At 45.1% G+C, this 20,524-nt stretch overlaps 2 protein-coding genes across 2 annotated transcripts; one reads left to right on the top strand and one right to left on the bottom strand.

The window, feature by feature from the left end:
* Nucleotides 1-2,110: 2,110 nt before the first annotated feature.
* LOC125727326 (stonustoxin subunit beta-like) lies at nt 2,111-2,878 on the bottom strand. The gene is made up of 2 exons (XM_049004026.1): nt 2,782-2,878; nt 2,111-2,671 (listed from the first exon to the last, which is right to left on the bottom strand). Exons 1-2 carry the CDS (start codon nt 2,801-2,803, stop codon nt 2,142-2,144), a joined length of 552 nt encoding a protein of 183 aa, XP_048859983.1. The 5' UTR covers nt 2,804-2,878; the 3' UTR covers nt 2,111-2,141.
* A 6,662-nt stretch (nt 2,879-9,540) lies between these two features.
* Nucleotides 9,541-17,971, top strand: LOC125727335 (ribonuclease inhibitor-like). The gene is made up of 7 exons (XM_049004028.1): nt 9,541-9,551; nt 12,407-12,580; nt 13,272-13,445; nt 14,017-14,190; nt 14,796-14,969; nt 15,055-15,101; nt 16,733-17,971. The coding sequence occupies exons 1-7, from the start codon at nt 9,541-9,543 to the stop codon at nt 17,248-17,250; spliced, it is 1,272 nt and encodes a 423-aa protein (XP_048859985.1). The 3' UTR covers nt 17,251-17,971.
* The last annotated feature ends 2,553 nt before the right edge of the window (nt 17,972-20,524 follow it).

Genomic DNA, 20,524 nt, shown 5'->3' with positions numbered 1-20,524 from the left:
CCTCACTGGATTCTCATGGTTAAAACAGGACATGATGCCCAATACATTCAAAATGCACATGTGGAGGATTTCAGCCATATGGTTTTGAGTAACTTCTACACCCACGTACCATGTGTGAGATGGAGCCTGCCAGTTCCTCTTATGGTCCAATTCTGCTCATGCGTTACTAAGATTATGGTACTTAGGTCCTCCATCCATCAGATCCTCTTCTCACTGTGGTCATGCTCATCCACTCTGGACACTGTATGCTTGGTAAAAGACTCTCATCTCTGTATCCTTGGTAGCGAAACAAAAAGGGGGTTTGCTGAACTAGATGGGCTGAGACTGGAAACAAAGAGGATCGTGAGGGATCACAAATGGGAGGACTAGCAACCGGGAAGGTCACAGGCAGCAGGAAGGTCTAACATCAATGGCCGAGACAAATAGATACTTAAATGCAAAGACTAACGAGGGGCAACAAGCAACACTCATGAGTTTTTTTTTTTTATTAATTCTGTTGAAGCATGGTTAAAAATCAATGTCTGACTTTTATTAGTTAAATTTCATAGAATTTTTATTTATTATTACTTTTGTCAGATTAAAGTTATTTCTGTGACCATTGTGAGTTTTTCTTTCATTGACTGAAGGGTACCAACAATTTTGTCCACGTGTGTAGCTAATCAATACCTCAGTGACTTTTCAAAACTAGTTTCATGAATTAATTGAGCTGGTGGTGAAATTTAACAAATACATGAAATGGCCAAGGTGAACCTGAGGAGAGGTTTAGGAACCATATTGGTGTTCATCTAGCCATCCAACAAGATATCAGTAACTTTTTGGAGAACATAAGAAATTCCTTTTAGTTTTTTTTGTTTTACTCATAATTTGCACATGTTCTAATATTAAATTTTGTTTTTAATACTGAGAAAATATAAATTTACTACCCAGATAAATAGCTTTAAACATTTCCTATGACTCCCTAAGACTTTTGCACAATACTGTATATATCTCAGGATTCCTAATGAAACAGGATTTATGTGTTTTTTTTCTGGTAATTGGTAATCACCTACACTACTTCATTGATGATCAGGTGCCTTTCTGTTGTTGTTGTACTAACGTGACTTATTAAGATTTTATGTTATTTATGTTTACTTAGTTAATATATGATTAATTTGATTATATCATTATCTGGCGGCATGGTGTAGTGTTGTGGTTAGCACTGTTGCCTCACACCTCTGGGACCCGGGTTCGAGTCTCTGCCTGGGTCACATGTGTGCGGAGTTTGCATGTTCTCCCCATGTCGTCGTGGGGTTTCCTCCGGGTACTCCGGTTTCCCCCCGCAGTCCAAAAACATGCTGAGGCTAATTGGAGTTGCTAAAATTGCCCATAGGTGTGCATGTGTGAGTGAATGGTGTGTGACTGTGCCCTGCGATGGGCTGGCCCCCCATCCTGGGTTGTTCCCTGCCTCGTGCCCATTGCTTCTGGGATAGGCTCCGGACCCCCCGCGACCCAATAGGATAAGCGGTTTGGAAAATGGATGGATGGATATCATTATCTTTACTAAGTTACCTCAGGACCGCTGTAGGTTTTGAGTTAATAAACTGTCTGCCGTCTGCCGCCCCCTGCTGGCCAAAGCGTCGCCGCTGCGATATCAGGCTGCTGCGCTCAGTGAGCAGAGAGCGCGGATTAAGTCTGTTACTCAGTTACGTTCTGGGCAGCGCGGAACCGGGACATTAATGGGATAGAATAGGAAGCCTTTATTGTCAGTGTACAGGTAGCAAATACAATATATAGACAGAAATATAAAATATACATATAGAGGGGAGGGGAAAAGCTCCCCCCACTCATCAGGCTTAGATTTCATTACATTTTATTTTTTTCAGAATCAGAATTCACTCCATTAGTACAACTGCATGTACTATGAATTTGTTTAGGCAGTTTTGGTGCATTAACAGCCAACATAGAACATAAGTCAGAGAAAAACAGTCATTCTACATGTTTGTTCAGCTTACAGAACCCAATTATTAACGTACGTCACACTTCAGACAGAGTAAAAAGGGTTATACTGCTTATAAAGCAGAGATTTTACCTTTTTGCCACGGAGAAGCAGCGACATGTGAGACTCTGATGAGGTAAAAATGATTCCTCCAGCACACAGTGAGCTATCCCAGCATGCACAGCGACACGGGGGGGTTTGGATAAACCCCAAACCCTGGATAGAGGGACTCAGTGAATGAGGAGGTGAATCTGTGCAGGGGGGTCAGTCCATCAGAGGAGACTCTGTAGAAGGACAGAGCACCAGCCCCCCAGTCCAGATACACTCCTACTCTGTGGGAGCCTGAGGGCTCTATGGGTATAAGAGTCTCTTTATTATTGCGCCGGACAGAGTGTCTGTGAGGAGAGCAGCACAGCATCCATGACTTGTCATTGTATCCAAGCAGACAGTCACTCTCTCCTTTCCTCCCGATCCCTTTATAAGTGACTCCTATCCAGGCTCCATCTCCACTCCACTCAGCCTCCCAGTAACAGCGACCAGTCAGACTCTCTCTGCACAGAACTTGGCTCCAGCTGTCAAATCTCTCTGGATGATCAGGATATGGCTGCTCTGCCCCCCCTGTCACCTTCCTGTCCCCCCCTGACAGAGATACTTCTCTGTTTGCAGTGTTGGGGTCCAGCGTCAGCTGGCAGGAGTCTGTAGGCAGGAGGAAGAGCGATTGATCCCATGACGAAGCCCAGCATCTCCATCATTATCACTGTCACACCTCACACACTCACTCACACAGAACTCGCTCCAATACACACATTTTATTCCCAATATACTCATGTAGCCGCCCGAGTCTGCGGCGCTCCGGCTGCCCCCTGCGCTGTGAGACACGCCGCGCTGAGAGACTCGCTGGGGCCGAACTGCACTTTAGCCTGCGCTCTATTATTCTGTACGATACATAAAATATAAAAAGTCAAATATGTGAATTACCGGAAATGTTGGTCGCCCGCGCGACGCCGGTGGGAAGACGCGCCAAAATGACGCGCATGTTATGGGATAATTACAGGTAAATAAAATTACAAACAGCATTCATCAAACATATTAACCATAAAATTACACAACAAAGATTACCACTAAAAGTGAGTTTGTCTTTAGGTCACAATATGAACGTCTTTTAATCCACTTTGGACACACACCTCTCTCCAGCAGCGCGCCGACGCGACGCTCCCAACGCGGACGCATGTAGGCTGGTTCTCCGCAAAGCGCAGCACTCGCGTATTACACCGCGTATGCGTACATGGAAACGTTCATATTTCTCTGGTCAAGCTGTGTACTTTGCACATGCGCACGTGTCCTATTTAAGTATTAGTAGTAATTCTGATATTCCCTGCACACGTACCACAGCCGCGAGGTCTGTGTATGTTTCCCTACGTTTTACAAATTCAGAGCGGCAGTTCACGGGGCTGCCAACTTTGATCAACTGGCTGGCGTGAGATTTTCAATTTGGGACAAGTCTGCACACATATGCATACGCATTTAAATGTATGCAACAGTTCTATTACCTTGAAAATTGGCTGTAGGGTTTGCAAACTACCCCAATCCTCATCAAAATCATCTATGTTGGCGTTTAAAGACAAATTTGTAGTGCGGCAGGCGGTCGTCCGCGGAGGAGTAAAATGCATCATAAAAGTCTATACAAACACGTCCGCTTATACGTGCGCGGAGAGGTACCAGTCTGGCCGCCACGTTTTCTGTGTTGATTCCGGCTTCGTCTGCGCACTTACATGAGGATAACAAGACGCATGCGCGAGGTGCAGTGCCACCAGAAATTGGCGTGGCAGTATGGTCACGTTTTGTCACGGAACATTGTCTTTACTAACGGTACAGATCGTATTAAAGTAGCATCTGATTTTTTTAAGAATGAGTGTCCAGAAGAGCTGTATATTTTCACAGACAAGAAAAAAATATTCCGAACACTATTGTGTCCTTCTTTGTACAGCGTCTTCAAAATTTAATGGCAGTATAAGTTTCTAAGAAAGCAGTGTCATGCGTATAAGGTACAATGAAATTCTAACCTGAAATTCTTACTTACCTACTTTCATAAGCAGCATTATTTTTCATACAGTTCCATCCATCCATCGATTTTTCTGCCACTTATCTAATATCCATCCATGCATTTTCCAAACCACTTATCCTACTGGGTCACGGTGGGTCCGGAGCCTATCCCAGAAGCAATGGGCACGAGGCAGGGAACAACCCAGGATGGGGGGCCAGCCCATCGCAGGGCACACTCACACACCAGTCACTCACACACCAGTCACTCACTCATGCACAATTTAGTAACTCCAATTAGCCTCAGCATGTCTTTGGACTGGGGGGGAAACCGGAGTACCCAGAGGAAACCCCACGATGACATGGGGAGAACATGCAAACTCCACACACATGTAACCCAGGCGGAGACTCGAACCCGGGTCCCAGCGGTGTGAGGCAACAGTGCTAACCACTGCACCACCATGCCATCCTTAATTTTTAATTAAGAATTAAAAATGAGTATATTGGGTCCTAATTTGGTACTAAACACCTGTTTTGTTTTATAGAGAGTCCACCCCACAGCCTGCCAGACACATTCAGTAAACTGATTATGCTATTAATGATCGTATTGTGCTAATTTTGCTCAGTAAGCAATGTGCAAAATTAACTAATGTGCAAAGCTAATTAATGTCTATCATTATTTGAGATTGTTATGTTTATTACTTATTGCTGCTCACAATGATCTGCCTGATATTTTGACCAAGCAATGGACACAAATAAAATAGTGAGTTTAATATTGATTCTACAACAGCTATTAATAAAAGTGAGTTTGTCTTTAGATCACTATATGAACGTCTTTTAATCCACTTTGGACACACACCTCTCTCCAGCAGCGCGCCAATGCGACGCTCCCAACGTAGATGCATCTAGGCTGGTATATAATGTAGTATATATTATATATAATCTCTCAGGTTATATATAATATATAATCTCTGGGTCTGCCCCCAGGCCTCCTCCTGGTTGGACATGCCTTGAAACACCTCCCCAGGGCGCCGTCCAAGAGGTATCCTAGAACCATCAACTGACTCCTTTCAATGCGGAGAAGCAGCGACTCTACTTTGAGCCCGGATGTCTGAGCTCCTCACCCTCTCTAAGGCTGAGCCCAGACACCCTGCTGAGGAAACTCATTTCTGCTGCTTATACAGTATTCACAATCTCATTTATTCGGTCATCACCCAGAGCTCATAACCATAAGTGAGGGTAGGAACGTAGATCAACTGGTAAATTAAAAGCTTCACCTTCCAGCTCAGTTCCCTCTTTTTCCAAATTGCTGCACCGTGAACAAACCCCCGAGATCAAAGCCAAATTGAACTTTATTGTCATCTGCACCATATATAAGTATAGAGAGAGATGAAATGGCGAAGCTCAGGGCCCACAGTGTAAGCATAAACTTAGTCCAATATAGAGAACAAGACAAGACAATGTGCAAAGGACTTACAGGACAGTGCAACTGAGGAAGAGGAGTAGATTGTGCAATATACAGTAATGTGCAATACTGGACAATGTGCAATATTGTTAGAACTATATTAAATATATGATGTTTTTTCTGCAGTCAGTTAGACCTGAATTCACCATCATGTACGCTGTAACAGCATGAGTTCACAGTGTAAAACAGTGTATGATAATAGTAGTAACAGCAGTAACACGTCTAACATTTCTAACAGCTGAAAATAGGAATAGAAGCAGAATAATGGGGCAGACAGAGAATAATGGGGATTCTTATTATTGCCCCCATGTCAGAGTGACAAAGTGTTAAGTGCAGTGCAGCGCTTAAGGGTCAGTCTGTGGCCTTTAGTTGTGGGTTACGGGGGGGTTGAGGCAGTGAGGAGGCAGAGTGAGGGATCCTGGGAGGCAGCATGGTGTTGAGGAGCCTGACAGCCTGGGGGTAAAAACTGCCACGCAGCCTGGCAGACCCGGCTCTGATGCTGCAGTATCTTCTCTCAGGTGGCTGGAGTGTGGAATGACCATGTGAGGGATGTGATGGGTCCTGCACAATGCTGCAGGCCTTGCGGACACTGCGTTTGCAAAAAGCGGCTTGTAGGGAAGGGAGAGGCATCCCATAATGTTCTCTGCTGTTTTCACTGCTCTCTGCAGGAATTTGCGGTCAGATTTGTTGCAGCTGCCACACCAGATGGTGATGCAGTTAGTCAGAACACTGCCGATGGTGCCTCTATAGAACATGGTGAGGATGGGAGGGGAAGGTTTGCTTATTTCAGCGCCTCAGGAAGTTTAGTCTTTGCTGGGCTTTCTTGAATAAGGAGCTGGTGTTATTTGTCCATGTAAATTCCTCAGTTATGTCCACACCGAGGAACTTGGTTCTCCTTACAATCTCCACAGCACTTCATTCACAGCAGTACCGTTGATGCTGAGTGGGGTGTGGGCAGCACTGATCCCTGTGGGACACCATTGTAGGAATATTTAGCTCAGGCAAATTTTAATATCTCTACCAATATGTTTTGAAATTAATTACATTTGAATTAATCCCCGTGAGTCTGTTAATGTGAGACTTACATGGGATTCACTAGTTACCAGTATCGCTTAGTAACCTGGCTTAGAAGGCTCGTCCAGCGAGTTGCATCACCAGGTAATGTAAACGGTCGGTAGCGAAGCTCCCCTCACGTCCAATGAGAGGGAGCCTCACGATATTTCAGTCGAGTTTGAGGTTTTAGAGCCCATTGCCCATGTGCGTCTGTGATACTACACCATATTTAACTTTAGTGATCTTGGAAGATTCATTGTTCATGTTGACAAGCTGATAATGATCAGTTAAACAGGAGCCAAACCAAGACAGGGCTGTCTCCTTAATGCCAACCACAGATTCTAGCCGGTCCAAGAGGATATTATGGTCCACAGTATCGAATGCTGCAGTTAAGTCTAGTAATACCAACACAGATATACAGCCACTGTCAGAAGCCATAAGCAAATCATTCACTACTTTGACTTTGGCTGTTTCTGTGCTGTGGTTTGGTCTAAAGCCAGACTGATATAATTCATTCGCATTATTTTTCTGTAGGAAAGAAGACAGCTGGGGAGCAACAGCTTTTCCAGGATCTTTGAAATGAATGGAGATTGGCCTATAATTTCCTAAATCACTAGGTTCAAGATTTACTTTCTTTAGAATAGGTCTAATAACAGCTATTTTAAAAGGTTTTGGATCATATCCAAGCCTAAGAGACGAGTCTAACACATTTAACAGGGTGGTGCTAATCAGTGGTCGAATCTCCTTCAAGAATTTTGTAGGAATTGGGTCTAAGAGGCTAGTAGAGGATTTGCAGGAGGAAACTAAGCTCAAAAGTTCTGATTGTTTTATAAGAAGGAAAGATTCAAAGGTGTCATTATCAGTAGGCATAGGACTAACAGGAGGCTGGCAGCTGTATGTAGCTACAGACGTGCACTGGATGGTCTGTCTAATCTTTATTTTACCATTACAAATGTAATAAAGTCATTACTCATAAAAGCTTGTGAGACTTGTGAGTTTAATGTTTAACCTAATGTTAACCTAGACAGAGATTCAAATAGGAATTTAGGATTATTTTTGTTCTCTTCCATGAGTCTGGAGAGGTACACAGACCTTGCAGTCTGTACTTAGAGAGGCTCTTTCCAGGTAGATCTGAAAACTCCTAGTTTAGTTGAGCCCCATTTGTGCTCTAGCTTGTGTGAAGCCTGTTTAAGTTACGCATATGATCAGAGCACCAGGGGGCAGGTTTCTTATCTCTATGCTTTATCTTCTTAAGTGGAGCTACAAGATCTAGGTGCTGCGAAGCGATTTCTCCATGTGCACAGTTACCCATTCAAGTTCATTTTCACACGGGGCTTCAGATGTAAGGCTGAAGGACTGTGGAAGTTGGTTGAGAAACGCTGTTGTAGTTAATGAGGCAATTGAATATCTGATACTGTACTTTGGACCTGGAGCCGAAGGGAGGCTATACTGTATATCAAACGTTAACAAGTAATGATCTGAAAGCAGAGGATTCTGAGGTATAATAGATATGTGTTCCACCAGGACACCATGGCTAAGAATCAAATCCAGGGTGTGGTTACAGGCATGAGTAGCCCGACTACATTCTGACAAATATCTACAGAGGCTAGGATAGCAGAAAATGTTGTTGTTAAAGGATCACTGTCATTCTCCATGTGAATATTAATTTCACGGCTTTGTCAGTAGTGACCACCAGAATTGTTGAGAAATTTGCAAACTCCAGGGACCAGGCGGTCTATACACAATAACAGTAGTGACTGGAGGTTTGGGACCAGCTGGTCTATACAAAATAACAATGATGATTAGAGGTTAGGGACCATGTGGTCTATACAAAATAACAATGGTGATTGGAGTTTAGGGACCTTGCAGTCTATACACAATAACAATGGTGATTAGAGGTTAAGGACCAAGTGGTCTATACACAATAACAATGGTGATTGGAGGTTAGGGACCAGGTGGTCTATACACAATAACAATGGTGATTGGAGGTTAGGGACCATGCAGTCTATACACAATAACAATGGTGATTGGAGGTTAGGGACCAGGCAGTCTATATACAATAACAATGGTGATTGGAGGTTAGGGACCTTGCAGTCTATACACAATAACAATGGTGATTGGAGGTTAGGGACCAGGCGGTCTATATACAATAACAATGGTGATTGGAGGTTAGGGACCATGCAGTCTATATACAATAACAATGGTGATTGGAGGTTAGGGACCAGGTGGTCTATACACAATAACAATGGTGATTGGAGGTTAGGGACCATGCACTCTATACACAATAACAATGGTGATTGGAGGTTAGGGACCAGGCCGTCTATATACAATAACAATGGTGACTGGAGGTTAGGGACCAGGCGGTCTATACACAATAACAATGGTGACTGGAAGTTAGGGACCAGGTGGTCTATACACAATAACAATGGTGATTGGAGGTTAGGGACCAGGCGGTCTATACACAATAACAATGGTGATTGGAGGTTAGGGACCAGGCAGTCTATACACAATAACAATGATGAATGGAGGTTAGGGACCAGGTGGTCTATAAACAATAACAATGGTGATTGGAGGTGAAGAACTACAAAGAGCTGATCCCGCAAGACTAAGAAGAAGAATTTCAAATGTGTTAAAGCTATAAGCACTTTGCTCAGACACTCGCAGGTCAGACTGAAATATTGCAGCAGCACCAGCACCTTTGCCATCTGGTCGAGGGTTATGCTGTAATCAGCTGGAGTAGATTCATTTAGTGCCATGAATTCATTCGGTTTAAGTCAGGTCTCTGTAAGGCATAAGGACCAAGACAAAAATCAGTAATCATTTCATTTATTAGTAGTGCCTTAGGAGCCAGTGATCTTCCATTCAAAAGTCCAAGTTTTAGCCTTGCATTACACCTATTACCTAATAATGCATTTGGTTTAATTATTATTAAGTTATTATGACATTCACTATGGTGGAATAGACCTCCATGATTAAAAGCGCAGGGAACAGACACAGTCCCAGTAACATGAACCCTAGGTGACGACTCTAAGCACCTAGCAGGTGGTCGGTTATGCCGGTTTGCCTGCCGCCTGGACTTGGCCCTGGCTAGTCAGCGATTTGCCTGGAGACTATGAGCTATGCTTTTGGACAGGAGATCAGCACCAGCCCACGAGGGGTGAATACCGTCCCTCTTCAAAAGCCCAGGCCTACCCCCAAACATTTGCCAATTGTCTGTATAACCCACAGCATTTTTCGGGCACCATTCTGACAGCCAGCGATGCAGCGACGATAATCTGCTGTATATTTCATCACCACGTCTAGCAGGGATGGGGCCAGAGCGCGTTACTGACACACACATCTTCTTCACAAGGCTGCACACCTCTATGAAATTTGTCTGTGTAACTATTGACTATGAATTGCAGAATCATGCACAGACAATAGTTATAGCTCTACATTAATTTTATCGTTCTTTTTTTTTTTTTAAGATGTGAACAGAATGTGCAGCCGTGTTGAGGGACCAGGCAGTCTATACACAATAACAATGGTGTTAATGGTTCCCTGACTATGAAACTTGAAAGGGGGGGGGGGGTGACCTATAATATATTTTGCCGAGCTCAGGGGTAGGAATGGACAATGCACAAGCTTTTAAAACTAATTAATAGTCATGCCGAGTTCCTTTAAAAACTATTAATTCTTCTTTATATTTTAAGAACTCAGGCTGGGGTTCATAGCTGTGACTGTCTGCAATTTTCTTACTTCGTACAGAAATTAACATTCATAAGTGCTTGTCTCGTTCGTCGCTCCACATAAGTTATGGGGTCATATGCTGCCTGGGGAAAAATAATACCTGCTTTTGTATCTAGTAGAATAGATTACTGTAATGCCCTCTTGTCTATTTCACATCTACAACGGGCCCAGAATGCCGCTGGCGGAGTGTTAACACGGACCGGTCACAGGGATCACATCTACAACGGGCCCAGGATGCCGCTGGCGGAGTGTTAACACGCACCAGTCACAGGGATCACATCTACAACGGGCCCAGAATGCCGCTGGCGGAGTGTTAACACGGACCGGTCACAGGGATCACATCTACAACGGGCCCAGAATGCCGCTGGCGGAGTGTTAACACGCACCAGTCGCAGGGATCACATCTACAACGGGCTCAGAAGGCCGCTGGCGGAGTGTTAACACGCACCAGTCACAGGGATCACATCTACAACGGGCCCAGAATGCCGCTGGCAGAGTGTTAACACGCACCAGTCACAGGGATCACATCTACGACGGGCCCAGAATGCCGCTGGCAGAGTGTTAACACGCACCGGTCACAGGGATCACATCTACAACGGCCCCAGAATGCCGCCGGCGGAGTGTTAACACGCACCAGTCACAGGGATCACATCTACAACGGGCCCAGAATGCCGCTGGCGGAGTGTTAACACGCACCGGTCACAGGGATCACATCACACCTACTCTCACATCCCTGCACTGGCTTCCTCTGGCTTCTAGGATTGATTTTAAAGTTCATTTGCTAATTTGTAAATATTTACGTAGTTTAGCTCTGTCCTGCCTCAGTAACATGACTGTAAGGTATGTCCCAGGCAGATCAGGCAGATCATCCGGCAGTAATTTACTGATTATTCCTAAAACCCGGCTGGGGAGGGAGGGGGCAGCTTTTAGTCACTATGGGCCCAAACTCTGGAACTCTCTCCCAGAAAACCTGAGAGCTACTGAATGTCTCAGTACTTTCAAAACTAGGCTGAAAACGCATCTTTTCACCACCGCATATAATAATCTATGATAATCAGTTTTATTATTTTACACATTTATTATTATCAGTAATTGTGGGGCGGGGGGGGTCTCTCCCCCCAGAAGACACTGAGGCTAGAGGCCCCTATGAGGGAGGGGCCCCTAAAGAGAACATGAGTGGTCCTTTATGATAATATTTTTTGATAGTATTATTTCAATAATGATTGACTGATTGATTCAGATAGATAGATGAGAGAGAGACAGAGAAAGAGAGAGAGAGTTGAGAAGCTCAAAATTCCCACCAGAAAGCTGCACTTGAATGACTGACATTCTGGCTGCTGACTCAGAGATAGAAGTTGGTGATGTGACAATACTGAACTTACAAGAATGGCGAACGCATGGTTACTGCAAGGGACAATGCTTGTGAAATTCTGTGCAATGTTTCTTTTTAACTGCCACAGAATCTTAGGCTAGAAAGCTGAACTGAAAGCATGAATGAATCCTTCTGTTATCTTGCTTTGTATGTAGCCTAAGCGCGTTTCCCCAGCAAAGATGATAATCGCCGGTTAGTCACTGTCAGATATCGACACCAGGATACTTGTCTGATTACGCTCATTACCGACAATATCGTCATATCACCCAGACGTAATTGGTGATTTGACATGTTCCCAGGTATAACAATACAGGGAGAAAAAGGATTTTACTCATGGGATCAGGAATCCAAGTGCCAGTTGCTGCTGCATTAGCTGCTGGGAATGTTCACATCTCCTCCTTTCAGTGATACGTGTCGAGTGTAGGGACACCTGGCAGAAAGATGACTAAGTACTGCACTGGAAGCACTGGTCTGACTGTTATGGGAGGGTTCATGTCCATCTTGTTGTTGATGTGTTCCTATGTATTCCTATAGCTTGTACTTAATGTTTTTGCCTCTAGTTTTGAGCAAAGATGCACTGACTCACAATTAGTGATCATATGACTGCAGCAGATTGTCAGGACGCACAGAACACTCTGCAGACTATAACTCATTTTGAAGTGTAAGCTCTGCTGCTAATTATACTGAAAACAAATGCTTATTGTAATGCTTTGTATTTTACTAATGTGTAGGATGTGTATATGTCTGTGTCTTAAAGTGTTTTCTGTTTCAGGCTGAACAGCTGTGATCTCATAGATAAACACTGTGAAGTGCTGTCTTCAGCTCTAAGATCAAACTCTTCCCCCCTGAGAGAGCTGGACCTGAGTGACAATAACCTGAAGGATTCAGGAGTGAAGCTGCTCTCTGCTGCACTGGAGGATTTACACTGCATACTGGAGATACTGAGGTCAGTATTACTGGGTATTCCACACTGTAAACTGGGGATACTGAGGTCAGTATTACTGGGTATTCCACATTGTAAACTGGAGATACTGAGGCCAGTATTACTGGGTATTCCACATTGTAAACTAGAGATACTGAGGTCAGTATTACTGTATATTCCACATTGTAAACTGGAGATACTGAGGCCAGTATTACTGGGTATTCCACACTGCAAACTAGAGATACTGAGGTCAGTATTACTGGGTATTCCACATTGTAAACTAGAGATACTGAGGTCAGTATTACTGGGTATTCCACATTGTAAGCTAGGGATACTGAGGCCAGTATTGTGGGGTATTCCACACTGTAAATTGGAGATACTGAGGTCAGTATTGCTAAGTATTCCACACTGCAAACTGGGGGTACTGAGGTCAGTATTACTGGGTATTTCAAACCACAAACTGGAGATACTGAGGTCAGTAATACTGGGTATTCCACACTGTACGCTTTAGATACTGAGGTCAGTATTACTGTGTATTCCACACTTTAAAGAGGAGATAGTGAGCAATTAGCTAAGGGAAAGAGAGGAGGGGTCCTGCCTTGTCTTAGACACTAAACTGTAATTCTTGAATTATTGATTAGAGCATCACATTTATTTAATAATTATAATGGTGAGGTGATATTATTTATTGGGGAGTTTCTGTCTTTCTCTGCAGGCTGTCAGGCTGTAGAGTCACAGAAGAAGGCTGTTCTTCCCTGGCTTCAGCTCTGAAGTTAAACCCCTCACACCTGAGAGAGCTGGATCTGAGCTACAATCACCCAGGAGACTCAGGAGTGAAGCTGCTCTCTGCTCTACTGGAGGATCCCAGCTGTAAACTGGAGAAGCTGAAGTGAGTACAGAGTGTGTGTCTGACACGCTACAGATACTTATGCATGTATGTGAAGAAGAGTCATGTCATTCTGCTTCTCCTATAGTGTGGATCACAGCTGTAAACTGGAGAAGCTGTAGTGAGTACAGAATATGCATTTTGCACAAAAGTAACGGGACACCAAGAAAACCCACAATGCCTTTCAGCAGTTACATAATAAACAAATACAAACAGCTTCTGTTTTCTTCTCCTACTTCCTTATATCCCACAATCTTATCAGCCCTCTATTCATGTTAGAAATAATTAAGCAGTGAAGCAGGAAACATCCATTCAACCATATACTGTAATCCATGCAAAACATTTGTGTTGGTTAGCAAAGTTAACAGCACTGTTACAGATAAACATGCTGACTTTAACGTGTTATGGACAAAAAAATAATGGCCACCAAACAGAGTCGGAATGATTGTTAAAATGATTTTTAATAATTTAATTGTTTTCTGAAAATCCATTATGTCATGGCCCTTATTCTCCTCATTTGAATACAGTGCTGCAGTGTAAAAAGTGGATTTAAAAGTGTTTAATTTTTTTAAAGGGTGGGCCAGTGTGAACTCACAGAGAAATGCTGTGTGGCACTGGCTTCAGCTCTCAGATCAAACTCCTCACCCCTGAGAGAGCTGGACCTGAGTGACAATGACCTGCAGGACTCAGGAGTGAAGCTGTTCTCTGTTGGACTGGGGGACTTATACTGTAAACTGGATATACTGAGGTCAGTCTGACTGGGTATTCCACACTGTAAACTGGAGTTACTAAGGTCAGTCTGACTGGGTATTCCACACTATAAACTGGAGATACTGAGGTCAGTCTGACTGGGTATTCCACACTGTTAACTGGAGATACTGAGGTCAGTCTGACAGGGTATTCCACACTGTAAACTGGGGATACTGAGGCCAGTATTACTGGATATTCCACACTGTAAACTGAGGATACTGAGGCCAGTATTGCTGGGTATTCCACACCGCAAACTGGAGATACTGAGGCCAGTATTACTGGATATTCCACACTGTAAACTGGGGATACTGGGGCCAGTATTGTGGGGTATTCCACACTGTAAACTGGGGATGCTGAGGCCAGTATTGTGGGGTATTCCACACCACAAACTGGAGATACTGAGGTCAGTATTACTGTGTATTCCACACTATAAAGAGGAGACAGTGAGCAATTAGCTAAGGGAAAGAGAGGAGGGGACCTGCCTTGTCTTAGACACTAAACTGTAATTCTTGAATTATTTATTAGAGCATCACATTTATTTAATAATTATAATGGTGAGGGGATATTATTTATTGGGGAGTTTCTGTCTCTCTCTCTCTGCAGGCTGTCAGGCTGTAGAGTCACAGAAGAAGGCTGTTCTTCCCTGGCTTCAGCTCTGAGATCAAACCCCTCTCACCTGAGAGAGTTGGACCTGAGCTACAATCACCCAGGATTCTCAGGAGTGAAGCTGCTCTCTGCTGTACTGGAGGATCCCAGCTGTAAACTGGAGAAGCTGAAGTGAGTACCGAGTGTGTGTCTGACACGCTACAGATACTTATGCATGTATGTGAAGAAGAGTCATGTCATTCTGCTTCTCCTATAGTGTGGATCACGGTGGAAAGTGCAGGACCAGACCAGGCTTACAGAAATGTAAGTGTCTTTGCATGTTTTTTATTAATAATACCATGAATACTATGTTATGGTTGTATTCACACAATTGTTGTGATGAGTGTGGCTTTTTGCACTGTGTGTAGATGGATTTCCATGTTTGTGTTTAGGTGAGTTTCATGTCATTTTAGACAACATCCAAACAAGAAACAAAAAATCAAAATCATCACCAAAAACACTATCAATTCATTTAATCGTTTTTAAAAATATTTTTTACAAATGCTTTATAGCTGCTTGTATTATCTTGGTGTTTGTGTGGGAGTGTAGGATGGTTAAATATATTCTGAATTAATTATACATCTTTAATTTCACAAAAAAAGAATCCTTTGCATTTGTTCTTTTTGCGGATGCCGTGAGTGTATGTGTTTTCTGTGTGAGATTCGTTAGTATTGTCCTAAGGAGGCACCTGTAGGCAGTGAGACCGGACTCTCTCCTCAAGTGCAAAATGTGAATTTGCATTTTTACAGGGTGGTTCTGGATCACTCATTAATATTCATGAGAGAATATTACCGATTGGTCACTGAATCCCTTAAACCAGGGGAGCCCAAATCCAGTCCTGGAGGGCCAGAGTCCTGCGCATTTTTGGGTTTCCCCTCACCTCAACACACCTGATTCATCTCCTTGTGCTAATAACCACACAGCTCTTGAGCTGAATTATTTATGGTGGAAAAGGGAAAGAACTTTGCTACACAGGGCACCGGCCCCCCAGGACTGGATTTGGACACCCCTGCTTTAGCTAGAAGAAAAAGGCAGCACAAGTCGATGTTAACTGGCCAGTGAGGTAGTGCCCCGGTCATAAATACTATATCAGCTAGCCAATCATGTAGGGCTTCACTCGTGAATATTAAAAAGTTCTCCTGATCCACGGTGCTAAAAGAAATCAGCGCCCGGGACGCACTGGATGTGCGGCGGAAAATATCAAATTTCATTTCGGCGCCCATGTTAACAGATTAGAGCGGTCGCGTGCGCGCGCGAGACGCGGGGCTCACGCCTCGCGGTTACGGTGCAGCATCTACAGTCACGCGCGCGGTAAGCGGTTCTCTATGGAAGCGTATTGCATTCATCTGGGAAAAATTAATTCTGTTTTTCCGAATTAATGAGATAATAATCCCGTTTTTCAGAGCAATATTTTTCTGAATTAATGAAAACCTTCCTGTTTTTTTATGATGCGCGCACGATCTGTGCCGGAATCATCGTTTATATCACAATCCAGGTCCAAATGTTTATTAAATATCACTTTAAACGTGTAATAATATTACTTAAATATTCTGTTATTGATGGCCATTTTAGAGCCGCACGCGCCGGAATTAGCGGTTTGAAGGAAAGACACTGACTTTAGTATTGATCTCTGGTGCCGTTTTGTGGTAAATATGCTTGTGATGAATATGTCTGATGAATGTCGCTGCTTTGTCATTTTTTAATTAAATTAATTAAGCTGTTAGTTTAGCTCGTGCCCATTTTGGCGGCTCTTCCCGCCGCCGTCGCGCGCCCACTTTATGTTTCATAAACTTCAGTTCCCGCTTCGTTAGGGGAAGCTGTGCTGTTTTTATATCGAACAGAAACATAAAGTACAGGCGGCCTGATGGGATTAATAATTCTTCTCCTGCCTACAGACTCCTGCCAGCTGACGCTGGACCCCAACACAGCAAACAGATTCCTGTCTCTGTCAGGGGGGAACAGGAAGGTGACATGGGGGGCAGAGCAGCCATATCCTGATCATCCAGAGAGATTTGACAGCATCCACCAAGTTCTGTGCAGAGAGAATCTGACTGGCCGCTGTTACTGGGAGGCTGAGTGGAGTGGAAATGGAGCCTGGATAGGAGTGACTTATAAAGGGATCAGGAGGAAAGGAGGGAGTGACTGTGGGCTTGGATACAATGACAAGTCATGGTGTCTGTACTGTTATACTGACAGTTACTCTGTCCGGCACAATAATAAACAGACTCGCATACCCATAGAGCCCTCAGGCTCCCGCAGAGTAGGAGTGTATCTGGACTGGGGGGCTGGTGCTCTGTCCTTCTACAGAGTCTCCTCTGATGGACTGACCCCCCTGCACAGACTCACCTCCTCATTCACTGAGTCCCTCTATCCAGGGTTTCGGGTTTATAGAAACTCCTCAGTGTCACTGTGACGTGTTGCTGGTTCTCCTGGCAAAAGGGTAAAATCTCTGCTTTTTAACCTTTATAATCCTTTTCACTCTGAAATGTACAGAACTGTGCAAAAGTCTTAGGCAGGCAAAGAAAATGATATTTAGATTATCCTCCTGTTGGTGTAAAACTATGATATGATGCCTGTCAAAGTGTGTCAGCTTCGCCATTTCAGAACCTCTGCTAAAATCATCCCAGTATTTGCAGCGACCGTCCAGTGCAGCCATGTATTTTTTGACTTGACCACTAACACACCTCATACAGCTGGTCAATCTCTCACTGACTTTTAAACCAATATATTTAATTATTTAATTGAGCTGTTGGTGAAATTGAACAAAATCATGTAACTGAGGTGCCCCTGAGGAGAAGTTTGGGAACTGAAGCGGTGTTCATCTAGCCATCCAACTAGATATCAGTAACTTTTTAGAAAACAGAAGAAATTATTACTAGTTTTTATTGTGTTACTTTTAATTTGCACACGTTCTAATGTTAAATTGTGTTTTTTGTTCTAAGCCAAAGTACATTTCCTACTCAGATAAACAGCTGTAAACATTTCTTTGGACGGCCTAAGACTTTTGCACAGTACTGTGTGTTTTACAAAAAATAAATGACTGTGTTCAGTGAGCTGAATAAACATGAAAAATATTGTTTTTTATACGTTTTCTCTCTGACTAAAATGTAACTAAATGTAATCCTGATTGGGGGGGGGGGGGGGCTATCCCCTTCTCCTGTATATGTACATTTTATATATTGTATATTTATGTCCATTTACTGTATTTCCTCCCTATACAATGACAAAGGCTTTCTGTTCTGTCCTATTAATGTCCTGCTTCAGCGTCACCCAAAGCATAACCGAGTAACATAATGAAACCACAGTCTGCTGGATTAAGTTAAATTCACTGTATTACTGCAGCTGAACATAACTGACATAATGACTGTCAATCAATTTGTATAATAATCATTTAACTAGAGACATAACAGACTGAAAAAAACTGGAAAATATAATTATGTCCTGGTTCAGTGGATTAAAGTAAATAAAATTATTATTAATATATTTAAATAAATAAAGAAATTTGATTTGTTAAATAATTAACACCCTTGCCACCCCCACCCCCCAGTAATAGGTCTGCTTGCTCCCCCGTCATACAGAATAGGCAGGTGCCCAGGGTCCCATACCCCCCCCCCCCCCACCCCACTGTAAAAGATCTGGTTGCTGCCCTGTCGTACAAAAAGGGCAGCTACCCGGACACCCTTGCCACCCCCACCCACCTGTAAAAGGTCTGGTTCTCCCCCGTCGTGCAAAAGGCGCAGCTAACCAGACACCCTTGCCACCCCCACCCCACTGTGAAAGGTCTGGTTATGCCCCCGTCAGACAGAAAAGGCATGTGCCCAGGCAGCATTGCCACCCCCACCCCCCCCCCCGCAAAAGGTCTGGTTAAAGACCTGTCAGACAGGACGGGCAGGTGCCCAGACAGCCTTGCCACCCCCACCCCACTGTAAAAGGTCTGGTTACTCCCCCATAGGACAGAAGGGGCAGGTGTCCAGACACCCTTGCCACCCCCTCCCCACTGAAAAAGGTCTGGTTATGCCCCCGTCAGATAACGGCAGGTGCCCAGGATCCCTTACCCCCCCCCCCTACCGCACTGTAAAAGGTCCGGTTACGCCCCCGTCACAGAGAACGGATAGGTGCCCAGGCAGCCTTACAACTCCCCCACCACACTGTAAAAGTTCTGGGTGCTCCTCCGTTGGACAGAAGGGGCAGGTGCCCAGACACCCTTGCCTCCCCAACACAATGTGAAAGGTCTGGTTATGCCCCCGTCAGACAGAATGGGCAGGTGCCCAGGCACCCTTGCCTCCCCAACACACTGTAAAAAGTCTGGTTATGCCCCCGTCAGACTGAAAAGGCATGTGCCCAGGCACCCTTGCCTCCCCAACACACTGTAAAAGCTCTGATTTCTCCCCCGTAGGACAGGACGGGCAGTTTCCCAGGCAACCTTGCCACCCCCACCCCACTGAAAAAGGTCTGGTTCTCCCCCGTCGGACCAAAAGGGCAGCTACCCAGACAGCCTTGCCACCCCCACCCCACTGTGAAAGGTCTGGTTATGCCCCCGTCAGACAACGGGCAGGTGCCCAGGCACCCTAGCCACGCCCACCCCACTGTAAAAGCTCTGATTTCTCCCCCGTAGGACAGAAGGGGCTGGTGTCCAGGCAGCATTGCCACCCCCACCCCACTGTAAATGATCTGGTTATGCCCCCGTCAGACAGAACGGGCAGGTGCCCAGGCACCCTTGCCACCCCCACCCCACTGTAAAAGGTCTGGTTACTCCCCCATAGGACAGAAGGGGCAGGTGTCCAGGCAGCATTGCCACCCCCACCCCCCTGCAAAATGTCTGGTTAAAGACCTGTCAGACAGGATGGGCAGTTTCCCAGGCAACCTTGCCACCCCTACCCCACTGAAAAAGGTCTGGTTCTCCCCCGTAGGACAGAAGGGGCAGGTGCCCAGGCAGCATTGCCAACCCCTCCCCACTGTAAAAGGTCTGGTTGCTCCCCCGTTGGACAGAATAGGAAGGTGCCCAGACACCCTTGCCACCCCCACCCCCCCGCAAAGGGTCTGGTTAAAGACCTGTCAGACAAGACGGGCAGTTTCCCAGACACCCTTGCCACCCCCACCCCACTGTGAAAGGTCTGGTCATGCCCCCGTCAGACAGAACGGGCAGGTGCCCCGGCACCCTTGCCACCCCCACCCCACTGTAAAAGGTCTGGTTTAAGTCCCGTCAGACAAGACGGGCAGCTAACCAGACACCCTTGCCACCCCCACCCCACTGTGAAAGGTCTGGTTATGCCCCCGTCAGACAGAACGGGCAGGTGCCCAGGCACCCTTGCCACCCCCACCCCACTGTAAAAGGTCTGGTTACTCCCCCATTGGACAGAAGGGGCAGGTGTCCAGGCAGCATTGCCACCCCCACCCCCCTGTAAAAGGTCTGGTTCCTGCCCCATCGGACAGAAGGGGCAGGTGCCCAGACACCCTTGCCACCCCCACCCCACTGTGAAAGGTCTGGTTAAAGACCTTTCAGACAGGACGGGCAGTTTCCCAGGCAACCTTGCCACCCCCACCCCACTGAAAAAGGTCTGGTTCTCCCCCGTCGTACCAAAAGGGCAGCTACCCAGACACCCTTGCCTCCCCAACACACTATAAAAGGTCTGGTTATGCCCCCGTCAGACAGAAAAGTCATATACCCAGGCACCCTTGCCACCACC

The sequence above is a fragment of the Brienomyrus brachyistius genome, unplaced genomic scaffold, assembly GCF_023856365.1.
Source record: "Brienomyrus brachyistius isolate T26 unplaced genomic scaffold, BBRACH_0.4 scaffold93, whole genome shotgun sequence".
Lineage (NCBI taxonomy): Eukaryota > Metazoa > Chordata > Actinopteri > Osteoglossiformes > Mormyridae > Brienomyrus > Brienomyrus brachyistius.
Note: the sequence above shows the minus strand (reverse complement) of the source record. Positions and strands in the feature narration are given on the sequence as shown.